General features: G+C 38.9%; 1 protein-coding gene across 1 annotated transcript; it reads left to right on the top strand.

Moving 5' to 3' along the window:
- The first annotated feature begins 16,403 nt into the window (after window positions 1–16,403).
- Window positions 16,404–20,703, top strand: LOC104216370 (farnesyl pyrophosphate synthase). The gene is made up of 12 exons (XM_009766390.2): window positions 16,404–16,745; window positions 17,750–17,774; window positions 17,887–18,002; window positions 18,127–18,213; window positions 18,309–18,425; window positions 18,523–18,611; window positions 18,702–18,753; window positions 19,144–19,239; window positions 19,778–19,822; window positions 19,931–20,020; window positions 20,109–20,180; window positions 20,353–20,703. The coding sequence occupies exons 1-12, from the start codon at window positions 16,635–16,637 to the stop codon at window positions 20,479–20,481; spliced, it is 1,029 nt and encodes a 342-aa protein (XP_009764692.1). The 5' UTR covers window positions 16,404–16,634; the 3' UTR covers window positions 20,482–20,703.
- Window positions 20,704–21,089: the final 386 nt, after the last annotated feature.

The raw sequence follows: 21,089 nt of genomic DNA, 5'->3' as shown, positions 1-21,089 counted from the left end.
CTGGCTTTGTTTATTACAGTTCACTTTAGATTGCACCCAAGACTTCGTTATCCCTAATCCCGCCTTTAAACCCGCAGTTATAGATCCCTCTTATACTTTAGGAGTGGTGTTGTTCAACAATCACCTAAATATGCACTCTCTCCCGAGTTATGCATACTAAATATGCACAGCTAATTGAGGATCCTGTCAATTAACTACAACAAACACGTAATTGAACAAATAGAGATTAAACTGGAAAACTATATTAACATAATAAAGAATTTCATCCTTCAATAGGTTCCATCAAAACCCTAGACAACAAATTTAGCTACTCATGACAATGGGTAAATAAACTATGAAAATATTCATGATCAAAATTGCAAGAAAAATAAAGAGAAGAAGAAAATATAATGTTTTGGGTGATCTTTCACACTTGTTTTTCTTGCCAAAGTACTCTCTAAAACATTACATGCCTCCCTTGAGCGAGTTCTATTGTTTAATATAGGGTTTTGGGCTAAAAATCCCGTATTTTTGCACTTCAGTCCCTCAATTTTCCGCTTCCTATCGCGGTCCTACCGCGGTTACGCCAGGGCCGTGACCAACTAGCCTCTCAGAATCCGCAACAGCCTTCTACCGCGGTCCGACCGCGGTTACACCGGGACCGCGGCAGTCCATCTCCAGTTCTGGTTTTGCTGCCTTCGCGTGGTGCACTTAGCGGATATTGTAAGATTGGCCTCTTTTTCTCCGTAATTGATCCCAAAAGTACTCCATAAACTTCTTTTATTGTATATAGCCTGCAAAGCATGAAAAACACTAATCAGAGCATTTTGTTATCACTTTTGACCATAAAAAACTATACAAAAAGGTGGTTCTTTAGGGCCTAAATAGTCCAATTCACCTATTATCAACACCCCACACTTAAATCTTTGCTCGTCCTCGAGCAAGTTGAACCACACTTCTAGGCTTAATCGTTCGATGCATTACCCAGTTTATGTCACACTGGCCATTATGAAAGAACAATCTAAGCAGTGCAACAGCCACACCTCAGATGAAGACTCTAATGCCATGCCACACTCGTGCTTACTCTAGTTACTCTAGACAGAGGTGAAAACTTGCTTTTTCTTCCTGAGTCACATGCCCTCACATAACATTTCTGAGAGAAGTTCCACACACATAAAATCAAACAACAAGGAACTATAGATATAACGAATCCACTTACTCTCAGCAAAGAACATTCACATGCCACACAGATACACCATAAGCTTGCCCTTAGTGTAATACTCTACTAATCGAGTTGTTCAGTCCAAGATCAAAAGGTCTTTATTTGGTTATAATGTAGGCTAAGGGACGGGCAGGATATATTTGGATATAGTGACTAACCTCCCTAATCACTTTTAATACAATCGTTCCCTTTATTCCAATTTCCATGTTCAACCCAATCATTCTTCCACACTTATTTCATAGGCCACCCCCACTTTTCTTTAGGTGCAACTGGCCTCTCTTTTTTTGAGATTTTTTTTAACAGTCATTGCACCATTCAAGTATTTTCCTGATTTTCCTTTTTCCTCTCCATTACTACCCCACACTTTGACTTTTATATGCTCTTTAACGATTCAAGTGCTTCTAGGAGATACAGGTTCAAACAGTCAAACTATTCAAACACAGGGATGTAGGTTATTGTAAGGTTATCAAAGAACAGGCTTCAGGCTCGAAGGGGTTAACTATGGAAATATGTACAGGTGGATTCATAATTATACAGGCTATACAAGGAACTGCCTCAATCATCTCTAAGGCCAAACAACTTCTATTTCGCTTTGCAAACATACAGGGCAAGTTCTAGGTATCGCATGCAAGCACAGAATACAAGTATTATCTCACACACACTTGGCATGTAACTCATTCCGAATTAGTTTGTCAACACACTCAGGTGAGCGTTCAAGAAAGACAAGGTGTGCAGAATTAAGGCATAAAATTACGAGTCTACAAACGAGCCTAGACGTCGCACCCTTAAGTTCGTTTTAGTTATTTACAGGTGTGTACATTACAGGTTGCATTCTTGCCCTCACCCATCTTAGTCCAATAGAATCCTAAGGGTCCTAAAAATATTAAAGAAAAATATACCTAACCCGGTTCAAGAAAAGCCCTTGGAAAAGAACCGTGGTCAAAAGAAAAACCAAGGAGGAATTACTACACTACCTAAAAAGAAAAATAAAATAATAAAAAAAAATCTAAATGGACTACTTCCCTCAAGAGTACTATCCAAGTGGTCCGTCCTCAGGAAGATTCTCCTACATTTATTTATTTTACAATCAATGTATATGTACACTAACAATACACCACTAAAGCAAGTCTCCCACCCACAAAAAGAATATGGCATGTCCCCATGTCATAACACAAATAGAGTGCAGAAGGGTAAGAAGACTTCCCTGAGCGTCACTCGGAGTCGGATACGGTGCTGGGATCCACATGACAAGCCCTCCCCAAAGCACGGAACCAAGCTATCATCCGACTCTCAGACCTGGCCTGCCGCTGAGACATGGCATCCATACACACATGCAGGCCATCCACCGAGGAGCGAAGATCTGCCACCTGTTCCTCCAAAAAATGCAACATGGTTCGGCTGGACTGTGATCTAGAGAACCCTGCCCCAGTATGGGGTCGCCGAGAGGATCCAGCTCCATCATAGGATCTCCTGGATAGTGCCATGGGTGCTGGGGCATCATCCTCATCATCAAGCTCAATGGTTGTGGGTGCATCTCTGCCCACTGTGATCTTTGAAGCTCTGAATACCGCTTTTGCGGGCAAAGCTCCATATGTAGGATTGGTGGGGACACCATCCAGCAGACACAACCTCGTCACAAGTGAGGGGAAGTAAAACCCCTTAGATAGCAGAGGTGACCGAAGGATCATTTCATCTCCAATAATTCTCGCCACATCAAAGTCTTTCTTGGTGATGAAGCACCACACCAATAGAGCCCGTAGGTGGTTCACATCTGTCGTGTTGCCCGTGGGCAATAACCGGCTGCAAATAATGGTGAACCAGCACTTAGCCTCATGTGTGAACGACTTGGAGTGAAGGGTAATGTTTTCTTGTAGCCAGATTGGTCGACCCCCTGCGCATATTGTCTCAATCATAGTGTCCCAAGTGACCCCTTGGGCGTCGTGGTAATGATCAATGTCACCAGTGAACTGGGGTAGCTGCAAGACCTGGCGAATCTTCAGAACTGAGGCATCTACCACCCTGCCCCGCACAATCACAGACCGACATAAATTTTTCGGGCAGTTCGCGTAGAACTCCCGAACTATCATCGGGTTTGCCGTCTCAGGTTCATCAAACAAGAACTCCATCTCCCTCCATCTGATTTCCTCATACATGTCTGCTTTTTCCATACAGAGGGCAGCCCTGTCAACAGGAATCTCAGGGACAAAGCTTTTGGTGGCTTTAGCATGAAACGCGTCCTCTGCCTCCTGTGACTGGAACCTGGTGGCATCATATATTGGCATTTGGGAGGTGCTTGCCGAGCTCTTTCGCCTTTTTCGGGCCATATTACCTGCAGACAATTCAGGGTAACAATCAGATGCATCCTAACATGTGCCAGTCGGATGGGTACTCAAACTTCGCCACCTGATGGCACCAAATAGTTTCCTTTTGACAATCAATGCCAGTATACCCAATTAGTAAGGTGACCGAAGGATCATTTCATCTCCAATAATTCTCGCCACATCAAAGTCTTTCTTGGTGATGAAGCACCACACCAATAGAGCCCGTAGGTGGTTCACATTTGTCGTGTTGCCCGTGGGCAATAACCGGCTGCAAATAATGGTGAACCAGCACTTAGCCTCATGTGTGAACGACTTGGAGTAAAGGGTAATGTTTTCTTGTAGCCAGATTGGTCGACCCTCTGCGCATATTGTCTCAATCATAGTGTCCCAAGTGACCCCTTGGGCGTCGTGGTAATGATCAATGTCACCAGTGAACTGGGGTAGCTGCAAGACCTGGCGAATCTTCAGAACTGAGGCATCTACCACCCTGCCCCGCACAATCACAGACCGGCATAAATTTTCCGGGCAGTTCGCGTAGAACTCCCGAACTATCATCGGGTTTGTCGTCTCAGGTTCATCAAACAAGAACTCCATCTCCCTCCATCTGATTTCCTCATACATGTCTGCGTTTTCCATACGGAGGGAAGCCCTGTCAACAGGAATCTCAGGGACAAAGCTTTTGGTGGCTTTAGCATGAAACGCGTCCTCTGCCTCCTGTGACTGGAACCTTGTGGCATCATATATTGGCATTTGGGATGTGCTTGCCGAGCTCTTTCGCCTTTTTCGGGCCATATTACCTGCAGACAATTCAGGGTAACAATCAGATGCATCCTAACATGTGCCAGTCGGATGGGTACTCAGACTTCGCCACCTGATGGCACCAAACAGTTTCCTTTTGACAATCAATGCCAGTATACCCAATTAGTAAGGTGCCCAAAGTTGACAACCTCCACTAGCGCCCTCACACCACTATTAATTCTACAATTCTGCCATATAATACCCCACACAATCTCCCACAAGTGAATCATGTCAAATGCTACCACCACCACAAACTAAGAAGGGCACAAAGTGCTCCAAAATTTTACAACACACCCCAATTTTCGGCCATTTAGGCTCCCCCACCAAGATTCACCCTAAAAATTTGTTTAGGCCTCCAAAAATCTAAAAATCTCCCCCAAGTTAAGCACAATGAAAACCCAACCATTTAAGCATCAATCATGGCCCAAAGAAGCAAATTGGAGAAAAGGAAAGAAAAGAAAGAAAAAAATAAAAAAATTACACTAAAACACTACCTAGGGTGTAATTGAAACTAATTTAGACTACTCATCACACTAAGTTATGGAAAAGAAAGAGAAAAGAATAGAGAAGCTTACCTTGAGGATGAATGGAAGGGATAGGTTGTGGAGAGAGAGAGATGGAGAAGAAAGGAGGGGCAACAATGGGGGTTTGAGGGATGGGAGATGGTGTGAAAGAGAGAAGAGAAGAGAGAAGGGGATGAGGGATGCGGGTGGTTTGAAGAAAAGAAGGGTGTGGGGGAATAGTGGGGGGCTAGGTTTATTAAAAAGGGGAAAAAAATCTGCACTTACCTGGCCCGCGCTGGTCTTCCGCGGTCCTACCGCGGTTACGCTGGGACCGTGGTAGACCTCTTTCAGAGGGGGTATTTGACCGTGGTCCTACCGCGGTTACGCTGGGACCGCGATAGACTTCTTTCAGAGGAGGTCCTTGACCGCGGTCTGGGCGTGTTCCTGCTACTTACTTTTTTTTTATGCATTACACTTACAACACATTCGTGGGTTGCCTCCCACGCAGCGCCTGATTTAACATTGCAGCACGACGCAGATGAGTGCATTTAAGGCTCGCTCGACCTCTGTGGTTCAGTCAGGTGTAGCTCAGACACTTCCTTTGGTTCGCTCATGCCCACATATAGTTTCAATCTCTGCCCATTGACTCTAAATGTACGAGAGTCTTTCTCTGTGGCAATCTTCGACAGCACCTGAAGGGAAAACTTCGACCACTCTAAATGGTCCAGACCATCGTGACCTGAGTTTACCCGGAAATAGCCTTAATCGTGAGTTATAAAGCAACACCATATCTCCAGGATTGAAATTTTGCTCCACAATGTTCTTGTCGTGCAACCTCTTCATTCTTTCCTTGTACAACCTTATGCTCTCAAAAGCAAGATGTCTAAACTCGTCGAGCTTATGCAATTCTGTGATTCTCGTTGTGCTCGCAGCCTCGATATCTAGATTCAGCTTTTTCAGTGCCCACCACGCTATATGTTCAAGTTCCACTGGCAAATGGCAGGCCTTCCCGAACACCAGCTTATATGGTGACATACCAATCGGTGTTTTAAAAGCAGTTCTATAGGCCCAGAGTACATCGTCTAACTTTTTCGCCCAATCAGTTCTTGTGGCATTCACAGTCTTGGTTAGCACACTCTTTATCTCTCTGTTGGACACTTCAACCTGCCTACTAGTTTGTGGGTGATAAGGGGTATCCACCTTGTGGCGTACATCATACTTTGCAAGCAACTTCTCGAAAGCTCTATTACAGAAGTGAGTGCCTCCGTCACTGATAATCGCTCTTGGTGTCCCAAATCTGGTGAATATTTTCTTCTTCAAAAACTCCACCACCACTCTTGCATCATTAGTGGGCAACACTGCAGCTTCTACCCATTTGGACGTGTAATCCACAGCAACAAGTATGTACTTATTGCCATAGGAGCTGACGAAAGGACCCATGAAGTCAATCCCCCAAACATCAAACACTTCCACCTCTTGAATTGGGTTCATGGGCATCTTATGGTGACGGGAAATGTTCCCGGTCCGCTGACATTCATTGCAGCCCTTCACCCATTGGTGCGCATCTTTAAACACTATTGGCCAAAAGAATCCGGCCTCAAGCACTTTTGCAGCTGTCCTGACCCCTCCAAAATGTCCTCCATAAGTCGATGCGTGACAAGCCTACAAAATAGAAGATTGTTCAATCTCGGGGACACACCTCCGGATCATATTGTCAACACAAATTCTAAACAGGTAAGGCTCATCCCAATAATACTTGCGGCAGTCACGATAAAAAATTTTCTTTTGTACAAATGAAAGGTCATAGGGAACTATACCGCAGGCCAGGTAATTTGCAAAATCTGCATACCATGGCGCTTTCTCAAGACTAATGGCGAGCAGCTGCTCGTCTGGAAAGGTTTCCAGAATATCTTCAACCTCAACTGCATTTTCAGCTCCTTCAAGTCGTGATAGATGATCAGCGACTTGGTTTTCTGTGCCCTTACGGTCACGAATTTCAAGGTCGAATTCTTATAGCAGCAACACCCAACGAATCAGGCGCGGCTTAGACTCCTTCTTCACAATCAAGTACCTGAGAGCTGCATGATTAGTGTATACAATTACCTTAGAACCAATCAGATATGATCTGAACTTGTCGAAAGCAAACACCACAGCCAACATCTCCTTCTCAGTCACAATATAGTTCAGCTGGGCTCCACTCAGCGTTCTACTAGCATAGTAGATTGGATGCATCAACTTGTCCTTCCGTTGTCCCAACACTGTCCCCACTGCGTAGTCACTGGCATCACACATGAGTTCGAATGGTTGCTCCTAGTTGGGGGCAACAATGATAGGTGTTGTGACCAGTCTCTTTTTCAGCTCCTCGAATGCTACCCTGCAATCATCAGAAAACAAGAAAGGGTGATCTTTTTCTAACAACTTACAAAGAGGTTTGGCAATTTTTTAGAAGTCTTTTATGAATCTCCGGTAGAAACCGACATGCCCAAGAAAGCTTCTGATTGCTTTGACTGAAGTTGGAGGAGGTAGCTTTGTATTACATCCACTTTAGCACGATCCACCTCAATTCCTTTGCTTGACACCCGGTGCCCCAAGACTATGCCTTCTTGTACCATGAAGTGGCACTTCTCCCATTTTAGAACCAGGTTAGTCTCGATACACCGTTTCAGCACACGCGTCAGATTTATCAGGCACTCATCAAATGAATTCCCTACCACTGAGAAGTCATCCATGAACACCTCCATTATGTCCTCTCCCATGTCAGTGAATATGGCCATCATGCACCGTTGGAATGTGGCGGGTGCGTTGCATAGGCCAAAGGGCATCCTCCGAAAGGCATAAATGCCATAAGGGCAAGTGAAAGAGGTCTTCTCTCTATCCTCCGGTGCAATGGAGATCTGATTTATCCTGAGTACCCGTCTATAAAATAGAAGTGTGACCTCCCTGCCAGTCTGTCTAACATCTGATCAATGAAGGGAAGTGGGAAGTAGTCTTTCCGGGTGGCTCGATTTAGCTTTCTATAATCCATGCAAATTCTCCAGCCTGTGACTGTTCTTGTAGAGATCAATTCATTGTTATCATTCTTAACTACCGTCATGCCACCCTTTTTAGGTACACATTGAACTGGGCTAACCCAGCTGCTGTCAGAGATTGGGAAGATAATTCCCGCGTCTAACCACTTTATTACTTTTCTTCACCACTTCCTTCATGTTAGGGTTCAGCCTTCTTTGGTGTTCCCTGGAAGGTTTGTATCCCTCTTCCAGTAGAATTTTGTGCATGCAGTAGGCGGGGTTGATCCCCTTTATGTCTGCCATGGTCCACCCAATGGCAGTCTTGCACTCCTTAAGTACCTGCAAAAGTTTTTGCGCCTGCACATCTAACAAACTAGATGAGATAATAACATGTAATGTGGAGTTAGGTCCAAGGAATTCATACCTGAGATAGTTGGGCAATGGCTTTAACTCCAGCTTTGGTGGTTCTTCGATAGATGGCTTGGCTGGAGGAGTCTCTAGATTTTCCAAGTGCAAGGGCTCAAATTCTAGAGTTCTATCCCAGAACCCTCTACCCTCTAATGCCAACACCCATTCCGCAAGTTCCTCTCCATTCACCTCATCCAAATTCATTAAACATGCAGCAAGGGGGTCCTCAATGGTTAGCACCTCATCATCAGTCTCTACGATTACATCCACGGCATCAATAAGAGAACAATTGGCGAATTCACTTGGCCGCCTCATAAATTTCTGCACATTGAATATTATCTCCTCATCGTTCAATCTCATCTTGAGCTCCTCGGTTTCACAATCAATGAGAGCTCTCCCTGTGGCCAAGAATGGTCTTCCCAAAATTATGGGAATCTCTTCATCCACTCTGCAGTCTAAGATCACAAAATCTACAGGGAACACAAATTTCCCTACCTAAACTAGCACATCATCCAGTATACCAGAGGGTCGTTTCACTGTCCTGTCAGCCAGCTGCAACAACATAGAGGTGGGTCTAGCTCTTCCAATGCCCAGCCTCTTATAAATCGCTAGGGGCATAAGATTGATGCTGGCCCCTAGATCACACAGTGCTTTAGCAAAAGCAACATTACCAATAGTGCATGGAATTGTAAAGCTCCCTGGGTCAGACAGCTTTTCTGCAATTGGTCTAGTCACCACTGCACTACATGTCTGAGTAAGAGTAACTGTGGCCAAGTCTTGGAAATCAAACTTTCGGGACATCAAGTCCTTCATCATTTTTGCATACCCAGGCATCTCCTTCAAAGCTTCAATCAATGGTATGTTTACCTGGATTTGTTTCATCATTTCGAAGAACTTCTTGTATTGTTCCTCCTTTTGGTACTTAGCCAGCCTCTGAGGGAAAGGTGCAGGAGGTATCTTCTTCCCAATCAACTGGGATTGATCCTTATCAGCTGCTACATCAACTACTGGTTCCTGGACGGTCTCAGCTTCTTTCTCGGTCGCATTCTGGATGCTATTTTCTTCCTGGGCAGGCTGGACTGGCACCTCCGTCAGTTTCGTTGACTTATCCAGCTCAATGGGCACTGGTATAAGTGTCTTAGCTTGTCTAGTTTCTCGAGCCCTCTCTTGCTCTACATCCAGATCTCTGCCATTACGTAGACTTACCGCCATCAGCTGCTTTGGGCCTTGATCTTTTGGATTTATCTGAGTGTCTGCAGGTAGTGTCCCATGAGGACGATTGTTCAGAGACATAGAAATTTGGCCCACCTGCACTTCAATATTCTTGATTGCTGCATCATGTGCATCCACTCTCTCATTAATCTTTGCATTAGACCCAATAACCTGCTGCATCATTGCCTCAAGTCTAGCAAACCCATCTTCCTGCCTTCCACCATGCTGTTGCTGAGGAGGGTGATACCTCTGCTGCTGATTCTGATTATCATTAAGGTTCCATATTGTTAGGGGGTCTCATACCTCCCATGTTTCCATTGTTGCACTGTGGATGGACTGGCCTGTATGGCTGATTTTGCTGGCCCCAATTCTGACCACCCTGTCTCTGGCCTCCATAATTAGACACATAATTCATGTCTTCAGGGTAGTGGTGATGATCATGTTCTGCATTCCATTGGTTATCGATTGGCTGACTAATGCAAGATGCGCACAAGCCCCCATTGGTAGTATCTACGATGTGTACCTGCTGCTTCTGCCCTGACTCTTCCACCTTTTTGGTGAGTATACTCATCTCTGTCAATAAGGTGGCCATATTTTCAGCTATAGAGTTGGATGGATCTAAGGGCACTGAGTGAACCACTGGAGTGATAGGTGCATTCCTGGTTGTCCATCCTGAATTTTGTGCCATCTTGTCAAGTAGACTCTGGCCTTCTCTCCATGTTTTGCTCAAAAATGCTCCACCAGCTGAAGCATCAACAATGTTCTTCACGCTATCTGACAATCCCATGTAAAACCGCTGCCCCAACATCAGATCTGGAATACCATGGTGCGAGCATATAACCAGCATCCCTTTAAAGCGCTCTCATGTTTCATGCAGTGTCTCCATTGGTCTCTATTTAAAACTCAAAATTTCATCGATTTGTTGAGCGGTCTTATTGGGTGGGTGGAACTTGTTATGGAATTGCCTGACTAACTCATCCCAAGTTGTTATAGAATTTATGGGAAGTGAGTTTAGCCAAGTCTGGGCAGCTCCTGTCACTGAGAATGGAAACAATAACAGCTTGATTGCTTCAGGAGTTACGTTGGGCTGACTTTGGGTTTTGCAGATAGAGAGGAAGTTCTTCAAGTGCTGCTGAGGATCTTCGACTTGCGACCCCGAAAATAGTCCCTTGTTCTGCAACAAGTGCAACATGTTATTCGTAATTTGGAATGACTTAGCCTGTATCTGCGGAACTACAATGGTTGTGGATAGATTTTCAGCTGTGGGTTGTGCCCAGTCATAAAGAGCAGCCTCTGGCACTATTGGTACCGCTGGGTTTTCCTCGTGATCCCCCATGACTGTTTCGAATTGTGCAGTTGTTGGTTGTTGTTTGTTTTTCCGATTAGCCCAATTCAAGGCCTTGAAAACTTTCTCGGGATCTGATAATGCTTCAAATACTTCACTAGATCTCGATGAGTTTCTAAGCATGCACCTGTGCAACCAAGTCAACAAACGTTAAAATTTCAATGTAAAAATTGGGTATAGAGAAAAAATGACTACAGTAAGAATTTTGTACTTCTTTCAATTGTAATTGATAACACCGTTAATTCCCCAGCAACGGCGCCAAAATTTTATCACGCCCAACTATGCCTTATAAAAGAACAATGCGGACGTTGCAAATATAACCTAAGTATTTATGCCCAGAGTCGAATCCACAGAGAATTAACCTATCAATTACTTTCGTTGGACTTACTACATTCTTTAGAATCAACTTCCTCAAACGTTGTGAATAACAGTTGATGGTATATTTAATAACTAAAATTGAAAGTCAATAAACAGTTGTAAACTAAATAAGCTTAAGTTGTGAACAATAATGAGAAGGTTCTAAGGTAGTGATTTCCCCTATTGACGGAATCCCTTATGTTTATGTTTCATATAGATTTACCAACACATCTCTATCAACCATGAACACTCTTTTTACCGTGAATCTCTCCCGAGTAATCACGATAATTTACTAGACGCACTCTCCCGAGATACGCTAGCTGGCTTTGTTTATTACAGTTCACTTTAGATTGCACCCAAGACTTCGTTATCCCTAATCCCGCCTTTAAACCCGCAGTTATAGATCCCTCTTATACTTTGGGAGTGATGTTGTTCAACAATCACCTAAATATGCACTCTCTCCCGAGTTATGCATACTAAATAGGCACAGCTAATTGAGGATCCTATCAATTAACTACAACAAACATGTAATTGAATAAATAGAGATTAAACTGGCAAACTATATTAACATAATCAAGAAGTTCATCCTTCAATAGGTTCCATCAAAACCCTAGACAAAGGATTTAGCTACTCATGACAATGGGTAAATAAACTATGAAAATATTCATGATCAAAATTGCAAGAAAAATAAAGAGAAGAAGAAAATATGATGTTTTGGGTGATCTCTCACACTTGTTTTTCTTGCCAAAGTAGTCTTTAAAACATTACATGCCTCCCTTGGGCGAGTTCTATTGTTTAATATAGGGTTTTGGGCTAAAAATCCCGTGTTTTTGCACTTCAGTCCCTCAATTTTCCGCTTCCTATCGCGGTCCTATCGTGGTTACACCAGGACCACGGCCAACTAGCCTCTCAGAATCCGCAACAGCCTTCTGCCGCGGTCGACCGCGGTTACGCCAGGACCGCGGCAGTCCATCTCCAGTTCTGGTTTTGCTGCCTTCGCATGGTGCACTTAACGGATATTGTAAGATTGCCCTGTTTTTCTCCGTAATTGATCCCAAAAGTACTCCATAGACTTCTTTTATTGTATATAGCCTGCAAAGCATGAAAAACACTAATCAGAGCATTTTGTTATCACTCTTTACCATAAAAAACTATACAAGATGGTGGTTCTTTAGGGCCTAATTATAGTCCAATTCACCTATTATCAGCCAACGGTACTAAACTATACAAATTGTTCATGGATATTTTCAATTACCATTGCACCAACTTCTCTTCTTGTGATTATGGTTTTGGAATTGGTTTAGAAATTTTATAATTTTTCAACCATATACACCCCGCAAAATTCTGTGGGTATTATATGTGACTGCTCATCATGTATGTACGTATATATTCAAATATAATTTGTAATTGTCTAGTTAGTATAGAGTTCGGTCGACTAACTTAAGAATGCACAATGTGTAGGCATTTGATTAAAGCAAAGTTGAATTCGACAATGCAAAATCTCCGAGAAACTTCAACTTCTATCATTGATACTTGCAAAGTCTCCATATATTTGGTAGAATGAATTCATTAAAGCTGGGTTGTTGTAAATACTTTTGAAATTTAGACAAGCTACCTAATTTAGATTCTTCAATATAATTTACTATACTTTATTTACTTATCGCTGTATTATTTTAATATTTTTTTTTCTTATTGTTTTTTTCAATTAAGAAAGCAGGTAAACGCTATCTATTTTGAAAATATTGGATCAAAAAGAAGAATAAGTGACTTAACTAAAATGATTTGGGAGATTCTAGGTCACTTGACGGACTGAGGAGTAATTTTTACAAGTTTGTTTATGGTAGGAGTAAATTTGACCGGATAATATAATGACAATGATAAATTTGAGCAAATAGTTCAACAAAGATAGATATAAATAATATTTAAAAGTGGAGAGATAATTTTGGATTTTTTCCCTTTGAAACAATGACCAACTTCTTAATAAGGCTATGGACACCTCCCACAGGTCAACATCACGAGAATCGGACCACACTTACACTATTTGACTAGTTTAGTAGTAGAAACTAAAGACGAAACTATCATGAGAAAGAATGATAATATTAAAGAGAAAGGAGAATTATTTGTCATGCGGCAGTCCAAATAAGAGCAGGTGGGTGATAGTGCATCATGCAGTACTCGTGATACCCATCCAAACTGGCCCATCAATTAAGAAGGAAAAATCTACATGTATTAGCAAGTCAAAAAAATATACTCATTTTTTATATATTAGTATACAATTAATATATATTTAACTAGAAATTGTAATTAATTTTAATCGACTAAGAAAATTTGTTAAAAGTAAAATGATACAGAAGTATTTTCTTAAATCAGGTCGAAATTGATGTGCTCAAACTTTAAAATTCTACTTTGAGTTTTGGCGCGATAGTCTTAAATTTACGACTGTCGCATTATTCAACTTGTTACTCTGCTTCAATCTATGTGGTACTATTAAGTTAGGCAGTTAAAGAAATCTTTCTTTGAACATAATATTTTAAATTATATTTTCATGAAGAAATTTTTCTTTGAACATAATATTTTAAATTATATTTTCATGATGGATCTTAGGCGGTACAGATTTGGATTAGTGGAATTGGTGAGTTTTGAAAGTCAGATAATTGAACCAACTATTGTGAGTTATATATAATACATCTTATGCAATTTTTAAATATAAGAATTTTATTCAATAAACATGATTTTTTTTGTCTAATTCACTTGAAAACTAAATAGTATGATCGTCATTTTCCAAACTCTATTACATAAAATAGAACGCAGGGATAATTTGCAGGATATTGATTTCTAAATAAGATAATAGGAACGCCGGCAGTTCCTTACCTGCCAGTTGGCAGTTGTTTTTTGTGCTTTTCTTTTTCGAGTTTCCAATTACCAATCTAAGTTTACAACTTAAATTACTAAAATAACATTGTTTCTATAGTCGTCTAAAAAAGAATGTTAGCATACAAGCGACCAAAGTGAATATATTTATATTCTGTATTTAAATATGAGTATCGATTTCTTAATTTTATAAACTAAGTTTTACATTTTTGAGACCTCATAAAAACTATACTATAAATAAACAAAATTTATAGCTAATAACATCAAAAATTGTTTGGATAAATTACAGTTTAAAAGAAATATTTGATACTGCATTACTGCTATTGGGCAAACATGTGACAAAATGAGGACCATGAGAATAATTGAGGGAAGAAACAATTTTGGATTTTAGTCATATGCTTATTAGAATAAGTCAAAATTGACAGCCTGAATTGCTGACAAGATGGTATTTTAACTATTAAACTGTAATTCCAAGAAAGTATGATGTTTTATGCAACTTTCCAAACATTTGATACTAATTAGAGTCAGAATCAACCACAGTTTTATTCCCTTGAAAAAGGTGTTTAACATGGTTCTGTTTAATCAAAAAGCATAAGCAAAGTAAAAACTATTTAGATAGTTCATTTTGTAATTGTTTATTTCTTGTATCCCTTCTTAATACTCTCTCCAGTCCACAATAAGTGACTAATTTGCCTTTTTATTTTGGTCCAAAATATGTATCCATTTATATAATCAAGAAATAATTCAATTTGTTTTTACAAAATTACCCTTATGTACATATTCCTAAAAAGTTTCTTACTCATCACATTAAATATTTAATTAAGGGTAGTTTAGTCATACTAGGTATTTTTGTATAGAATTTAGTATTTTCTTAATGGGCGTGCCAAAAACAAATTGATCACTTATTGTGGACTGGAGGTAGTACATTTCAAATTGGTGTCTTCGAAAATAAGATATGCTTCGGGTGTTATCTTATTTAAAAGTTACAAGTAGAGGCGCAACCAAAATCTTAAGTTTTTGGGTTTAGAATTTTAGCCCTTTTAACCTACTGAATTCAAAATTAATAATTTGAACATATTAAATTATTTTTTAAGATAAATATAGAGTTTGGACTAAAGTTACTAATAGAACTCATGCCTCAGTCTCTAGCTCGGTCACTAGTTACAAGAGTATTCTATCATTTTTCATGATTTAGCTAACATTAGCAATTTTTTATGATCTGCAATGAGCATCGCTAGGTATACAATATAAAAGAAAATCGTATTCTTTCCATCATACTAAGACGGCGACTCTCTACTCATGAGGGTGAATGCATTTATTTTTGGTTATAAATACGAACATCAATATCTTAATCTTTTAAACTGAAAATTACATATTTAAAAATTATTATACATTTTGACTTCTTATAGTTTTTAAAAGATAGTTTGATATGATAGATAGTAATATTATCATATAAAATGAGATAAAGTATTATTGATAAAAAGAGAATTGAGTGGTAAATAAGTAGTAGACTTATTGCAGTACATCTTACATGTGCAATATTTAGGTCCCGTTTGTCAATAAAAAGTTTTTCCTTTTTGAATTTTTTCTTTAAAACATATTTATCCATGAAAATTTATAAGTTTTTGAAAAAAATTTGAAAATGAGTTTTTCAAAAATCAAAAAGTGGTTTTGGCCACTTTTTCATAATTTTCAAACAAAACTTTTTCCCCGCTCACGATTGCAACTTTTTTTCCCCTCTTTTTTCAAAATTGCAATAACTTTTCAGTGAAATATATGTTCAAACATAATTTCAAATTCAAATACTACTTTTTTTAAAAAAAAATATTTTTATGTCCAAAGTCCTACTTAATTTCTACCAAATCCCCGGCCTTTTCTCTTTTTCCGGTGGGTGTCAATGTCTGATTCAATCATTTACTTCAAACAAAATCATATTATACCAAAAAATTTAGTTTAGTTTATTTATTATATATAATCAGTCCAATCATTTCAATTTCTCTTTAATTTCAGTTCGATTCAATTAATTTTAATATATTATTAAATAACAATGATAATATTACTAAGATACCCATTTGTTGCCCGAAAATAGCAGTCTTCGATATATCATAAAAATTTATATATAATAGATCTTGGCAATGTTGATCATTTTGATTCAGCCTTTTCTCATTTAACTAAAAAATATATGGAGAAATTAAAAAACCAAAACGTGTATAGTGTAGAGGCAAAAATATTGTAAAGTTACAAATTTTATTTGGAATAAATCTGTACTATTTTATTTGTTGCACTTTCTTTCTTTCTTTTTAATGGTAATTTGTTACACTTTAAAAATAACAAAAATGGGGAAAATTAATTTAAAGGAAAGAAGTAAATGAATAATCTAAAAGAAAAAGAGAGGCAGGTGATTGGTGGCTGGCGCTTACTGCTGGAGCCTGGACTGCTCTCTACTCCGTGCAACTTCTATGACTCTCCCATTTTAATTCAGAGAAATACGGCGCTGGTTTTTCCTATATATAATACACATATAACTTCCTAGTGTTTAACGACCCACAGATCTCCTTCTTCTCTGCAAATTAACCAACACACACACACACACACTCTCTCTCTGAAACAATGAGCGATCTCAAGTCCAAGTTTTTGGATGTGTACACTGTCCTCAAATCTGAGCTGCTTAATGACCCAGATTTCGAATTTACTGATGATTCTCGTCAATGGGTCGACAAGGTATTGTTTTTTCTTTTTCTTTTCTTTTGTCTCTATGTGAATGTAGATCCATTTTGTGCATTACATTACATGTGTTATGTTTCTGTTGATAAATCTTGCTTAATTGCTTTTCTTGCATCATTGTCATTTTTTGTCTCATTCATTACGTTTTACTGTAACATAAAGGGTACTTTGATTATTGACTCATGGAAACTAAAAGCAAACAAATGGATGCAAAGATCAAATTCTTACTAGTCTTAAGTAAGATGGAATTAAAGCTAGAATTTTTTTTGTTTTTATCTTGTCTCATCCAAATGATTTGGTATATATATGAATTTCAGAGGATAAATTAGCCTCAGTCAACATAGCATAGATACTTATAAAAATGGAGCTTGTTGTAATTTTCCTCAAGCTTGAAGTTAGTCCAAACATCCACTAGAAACATGCTTGAAAGCAGAAATTACAATGTTCTTGAACATATGAATTCAACATTTCATTACTCTAGAATCTATGCATTTTTGCTTGTTGTTTATGCTTGCCCGTGGGGGTGGAGTATGCTTGACAACCACCTTTCATAGAGTCAGGGGCGGAGCTAGCATAGGACTTACGGAAGTTTGGCCGAACCCATTAACTTGGGTCTAAAACCTGTATTTGTCTTAAAAAATTCATTGAATATGTATAAATTGTAGAACCCAGTAACATAAATGAACTAGAATCCCAAACCCACAAGCTTCAAATCCTGGCTCCGCCTTTGCATATAGTGTTGGTTCAACATGGATTATCTTATGATGCATTTTGCAATGCAAACTAGTTGGTTTTTCTTGTAAATGTAATTAATTGTCAGTTCAGTACTGCTGATGTGGTAATCCTGTACCTTTATATCGGTTATTCAATTTGTGGTTACGCTGAGGCTCAGCTTCTTTTCATTTTATTCTTTCAGAATTATTAAATTTTTTGAACAATCTATATCTCAAATTATCTTCATTTTTACATCTCTCATTGTTACTTTTATTGATTTGTCTCAGATGTTGGACTACAATGTACCTGGAGGTAGGACTGAATTGCTCCATTTGAATATTCTAAAATTTTCTACTTCATTTACAATCTTTGATAGCTTAAGAATTTCTTCCAGCGGCTTTATGATAGCATATTGTCTGTGCAGGGAAGCTTAATCGGGGGCTCTCCGTTATTGACAGCTACAGTTTGTTGAATGATGGGAGAGTACTAACCAGTGAGGAAATCTTTCAAGCATCTGCCCTTGGCTGGTGCATTGAATGGGTATGCAAAATAAATACTCTTAAATCTGTGCCTTAGTCTGAATTCTTTGGTGACCCCAATAAATTTAGTTTTAGTTCCGATTTTCTTCTTTTCAAGTGAGTGATTGGTGCAATGTGTGTTGCAGCTTCAAGCATATTTCCTTGTTCTTGATGATATAATGGATAACTCTCATACACGTCGAGGTCAGCCATGCTGGTACAAATTACCTGAGGTGTGGGCCTACACAAAGAAATTACTTGTTTGTTACTCTTTTCTTTCATGTGCAATATCTACTCATCATATTTTTTCTTTCAATATTTCTTATAGGTTGGCATGATTGCTGTTAATGATGGCATACTTCTTCGCAACCACATCACGAGAATTCTGAAGAACCACTTCAGAGCAAAGCCTTATTATGTTGATCTTCTCGATTTGTTTAATGAGGTAGGATTATTTGCACACCAAAAGGCCTTTGAATTAAATCATATATAGTGCTGACCTTTTGCTTTCTCTCTTTTGCTTTGCGGACGTATCCTGACAGGTTGAGTTCCAGACTGCCTCTGGACAAATGATAGATTTGATCACAACAATTGTTGGAGAGAAAGATTTATCAAAGTACTCATTGCCAATGTAAGGAGACATCTTCAAGACTTGTGCAATTTTTCTGCTTTCAGTATTTCTTGTGTGATTTAACTTTGATAATGATGTGATTACATGCAGTCATCGCCGGATTGTCCAGTATAAAACTGCTTATTATTCATTCTACCTCCCGGTGAGTATAAATCTTCCTTTCTATTGTGTTCACAGCTTTATGTGCTATTTTAGAATGATTCCATGTCTATTATGTTTCTAAACACTTGCTTCGTAGTTCTTTGAAAATGGGGAACCATTATGTTTGTTGATTTGAGGTTGATGTTCTCTTAAAACACTCAAAGTTCTGAATCTTCTTCAAGATATATTAACTATATGCAATTTTCAGAAAGGCATAGCAAAGCTTCTTATTTTGATGTCTTTCTGAGTCAACTTAAGAAACACCTTTCAGTTTTTTTTTCTATCTCCTCAAGATCTAAACTATAGCTACTATTACTTTGAATCATAATTGCTGCTAGCTTTGTGTTAATTATTCTGCTATATCCGGAGTACTCATGATTAAGATTTCCAGGTGGCATGTGCACTTCTAATGGCAGGAGAAAATCTTGACAAACATGTTGACGTCAAGAACATACTTATTGAAATGGGAATCTATTTTCAAGTTCAGGTGATAATTATAACTACTTCCTGATAACTTCCTCTGCATTTAAAGTTCTGTATTTTATATTCGAAGAATCATATTCAATTGGAAATTGACCTTTGATGCACAAAGTTAGACATACACCATGAACAGAAGGATAATTTACTTCTTTTTTCTCAATCTGGTTTATGCTTTTGAAGTTTCATGGCTGTAGTCTTGACCTTGCATCTCATTGGGGAAAAGTAAGGGAAAAAAGGCCAAATAAAAACGGAAAAGATGTTGCTTTAAATATGGCCTAAATTTAAATCACAAAAGAATGTAGTCTGCTTTCTGAAAAAGCTTGAGAAACATCGAGCGCCATCACCATGTGGTCAAAACTGTGAAAAGAAATTTGTACGTGGCCAGATTTATGAATGTGATTTCCAACACAGTGGCCTTGTGAAATATACATATGATTAGTTTCCAATATACCAAAGACCTCATTGGCAGAACTCAGTTTCAGCCTTTCAGGACATCTATGCTTTCGTGCTACCAATCCTGACTTTTAGCTTTCTTGACTTTGTAGGATGATTATCTGGACTGTTTTGCTGACCCAGAGGTGCTGGGTAAGGTATGTTGTAAAGGAAGCTCATAGAAAAAAACTCCTTTAAAAATATTCAGAAAGCTATTTTAATTTGAAAAAAATAGAAATCTTATGATGACCTCCTTTTGCTATCAGATTGGCACCGATATTCAGGATTTCAAGTGCTCTTGGTTGGTAGTGAAAGCTCTAGAACTCTGCAACGAGGAGCAAAAGAAATTATTATATGTAAGCTCATAACTTCTTTTCCCCTTGTTTGTTTCTATCACCACTTAGTTCTATTTGAAAATACTAATTAGAAGAGCTTGTTTTGCAGGAGAACTATGGAAAAGACGACCCTGAATGTATTGCTAAAATAAAGGCGCTTTATAATGATCTCAAACTTGAGGTATTCCACCTTTTTCCTAGCTTCATAGTTTCGATTACTATCTGTTCTTATTTAACGCAAAGGTTTTTTTAGCCATTGTGCTCTTCCCTTAGCAAGTGGTCAATCTCACTTGACGACGAAGAGTTGAAACATAGTACTTCAGCTTTTAATCATACTCTTTGGAATCTTGTAGGAAGTATTCCTGGAATACGAGAAGAAATCGTATGAAAAGCTGACAAGCTCCATTGCAGCTCATCCAAGCAAAGCAGTGCAAGCAGTGCTACACTCATTCTTGGGAAAGATATATAAGAGGCAGAAGTAGGAAATAAACTAATTAGTGAATTTCAAGAGTCTATTGTTTACAAGTATTTGTGTTCTCCCAATGGGGATGACATGTCTGTATTTCATGCATTTTTCTGCTTTCTTGTATGGCTTTCTGGTCTCCTGTTTCTTATTTTGACAGATTGATGATGTATTATGATTTTCCCAGAAATGCAAACTCTACCCTTTTTCACCTTCAATAATTAGTACACATTTGGCGAAATAGTCCAATGAAATCTTTTACTACTCTGCTCTGTCATTGTTGCGTGACTGCCCTTAGCATCATTGCTTCGATGTAGCCAATGTTCTAATTAAAATTTGAAATACTGGGAATTGTAAGTTCGGAATTATCTCTTATTATTTGTTTACCATGATTGTTCTTAAGAAGAAGAAAAAAACAAAGATAAACCAACTTTTAGACCCAGAACATATTAAGAAACAAACTTAACGAAAATTTACAAAAGAAAGTCTAATCCTTTAAAAAAATCCTACACAACTGGTTGATGGCGAATGTCAGGTTGATTAAACTCATCCATTAGAAAAAACCCACGCTCCATCTTGATATTTCTTTGATAACCTTTCTCTTCTAAGTCCTCCTTGAACCCATTA

Source organism: Nicotiana sylvestris, chromosome 6 (genome assembly GCF_000393655.2).
Source record: "Nicotiana sylvestris chromosome 6, ASM39365v2, whole genome shotgun sequence".
Classification (NCBI taxonomy): domain Eukaryota; kingdom Viridiplantae; phylum Streptophyta; class Magnoliopsida; order Solanales; family Solanaceae; genus Nicotiana; species Nicotiana sylvestris.
This window is presented reverse-complemented; position numbering and strand designations above follow the sequence as displayed.

Coding starts and splice junctions, on each gene's coding strand:
- LOC104216370 (XM_009766390.2), top strand. CDS start 16,635: ATGAGCGATCTCAAGTCCAAGTTTTTGGATGTGTACACTGTCCTCAAA. Junction 17,775..17,886: donor GGACTACAATGTACCTGGAG/GTAGGACTGAAT, acceptor TTGTCTGTGCAG/GGAAGCTTAATCGGGGGCTC. Junction 18,754..19,143: donor ATTATTCATTCTACCTCCCG/GTGAGTATAAAT, acceptor TAAGATTTCCAG/GTGGCATGTGCACTTCTAAT.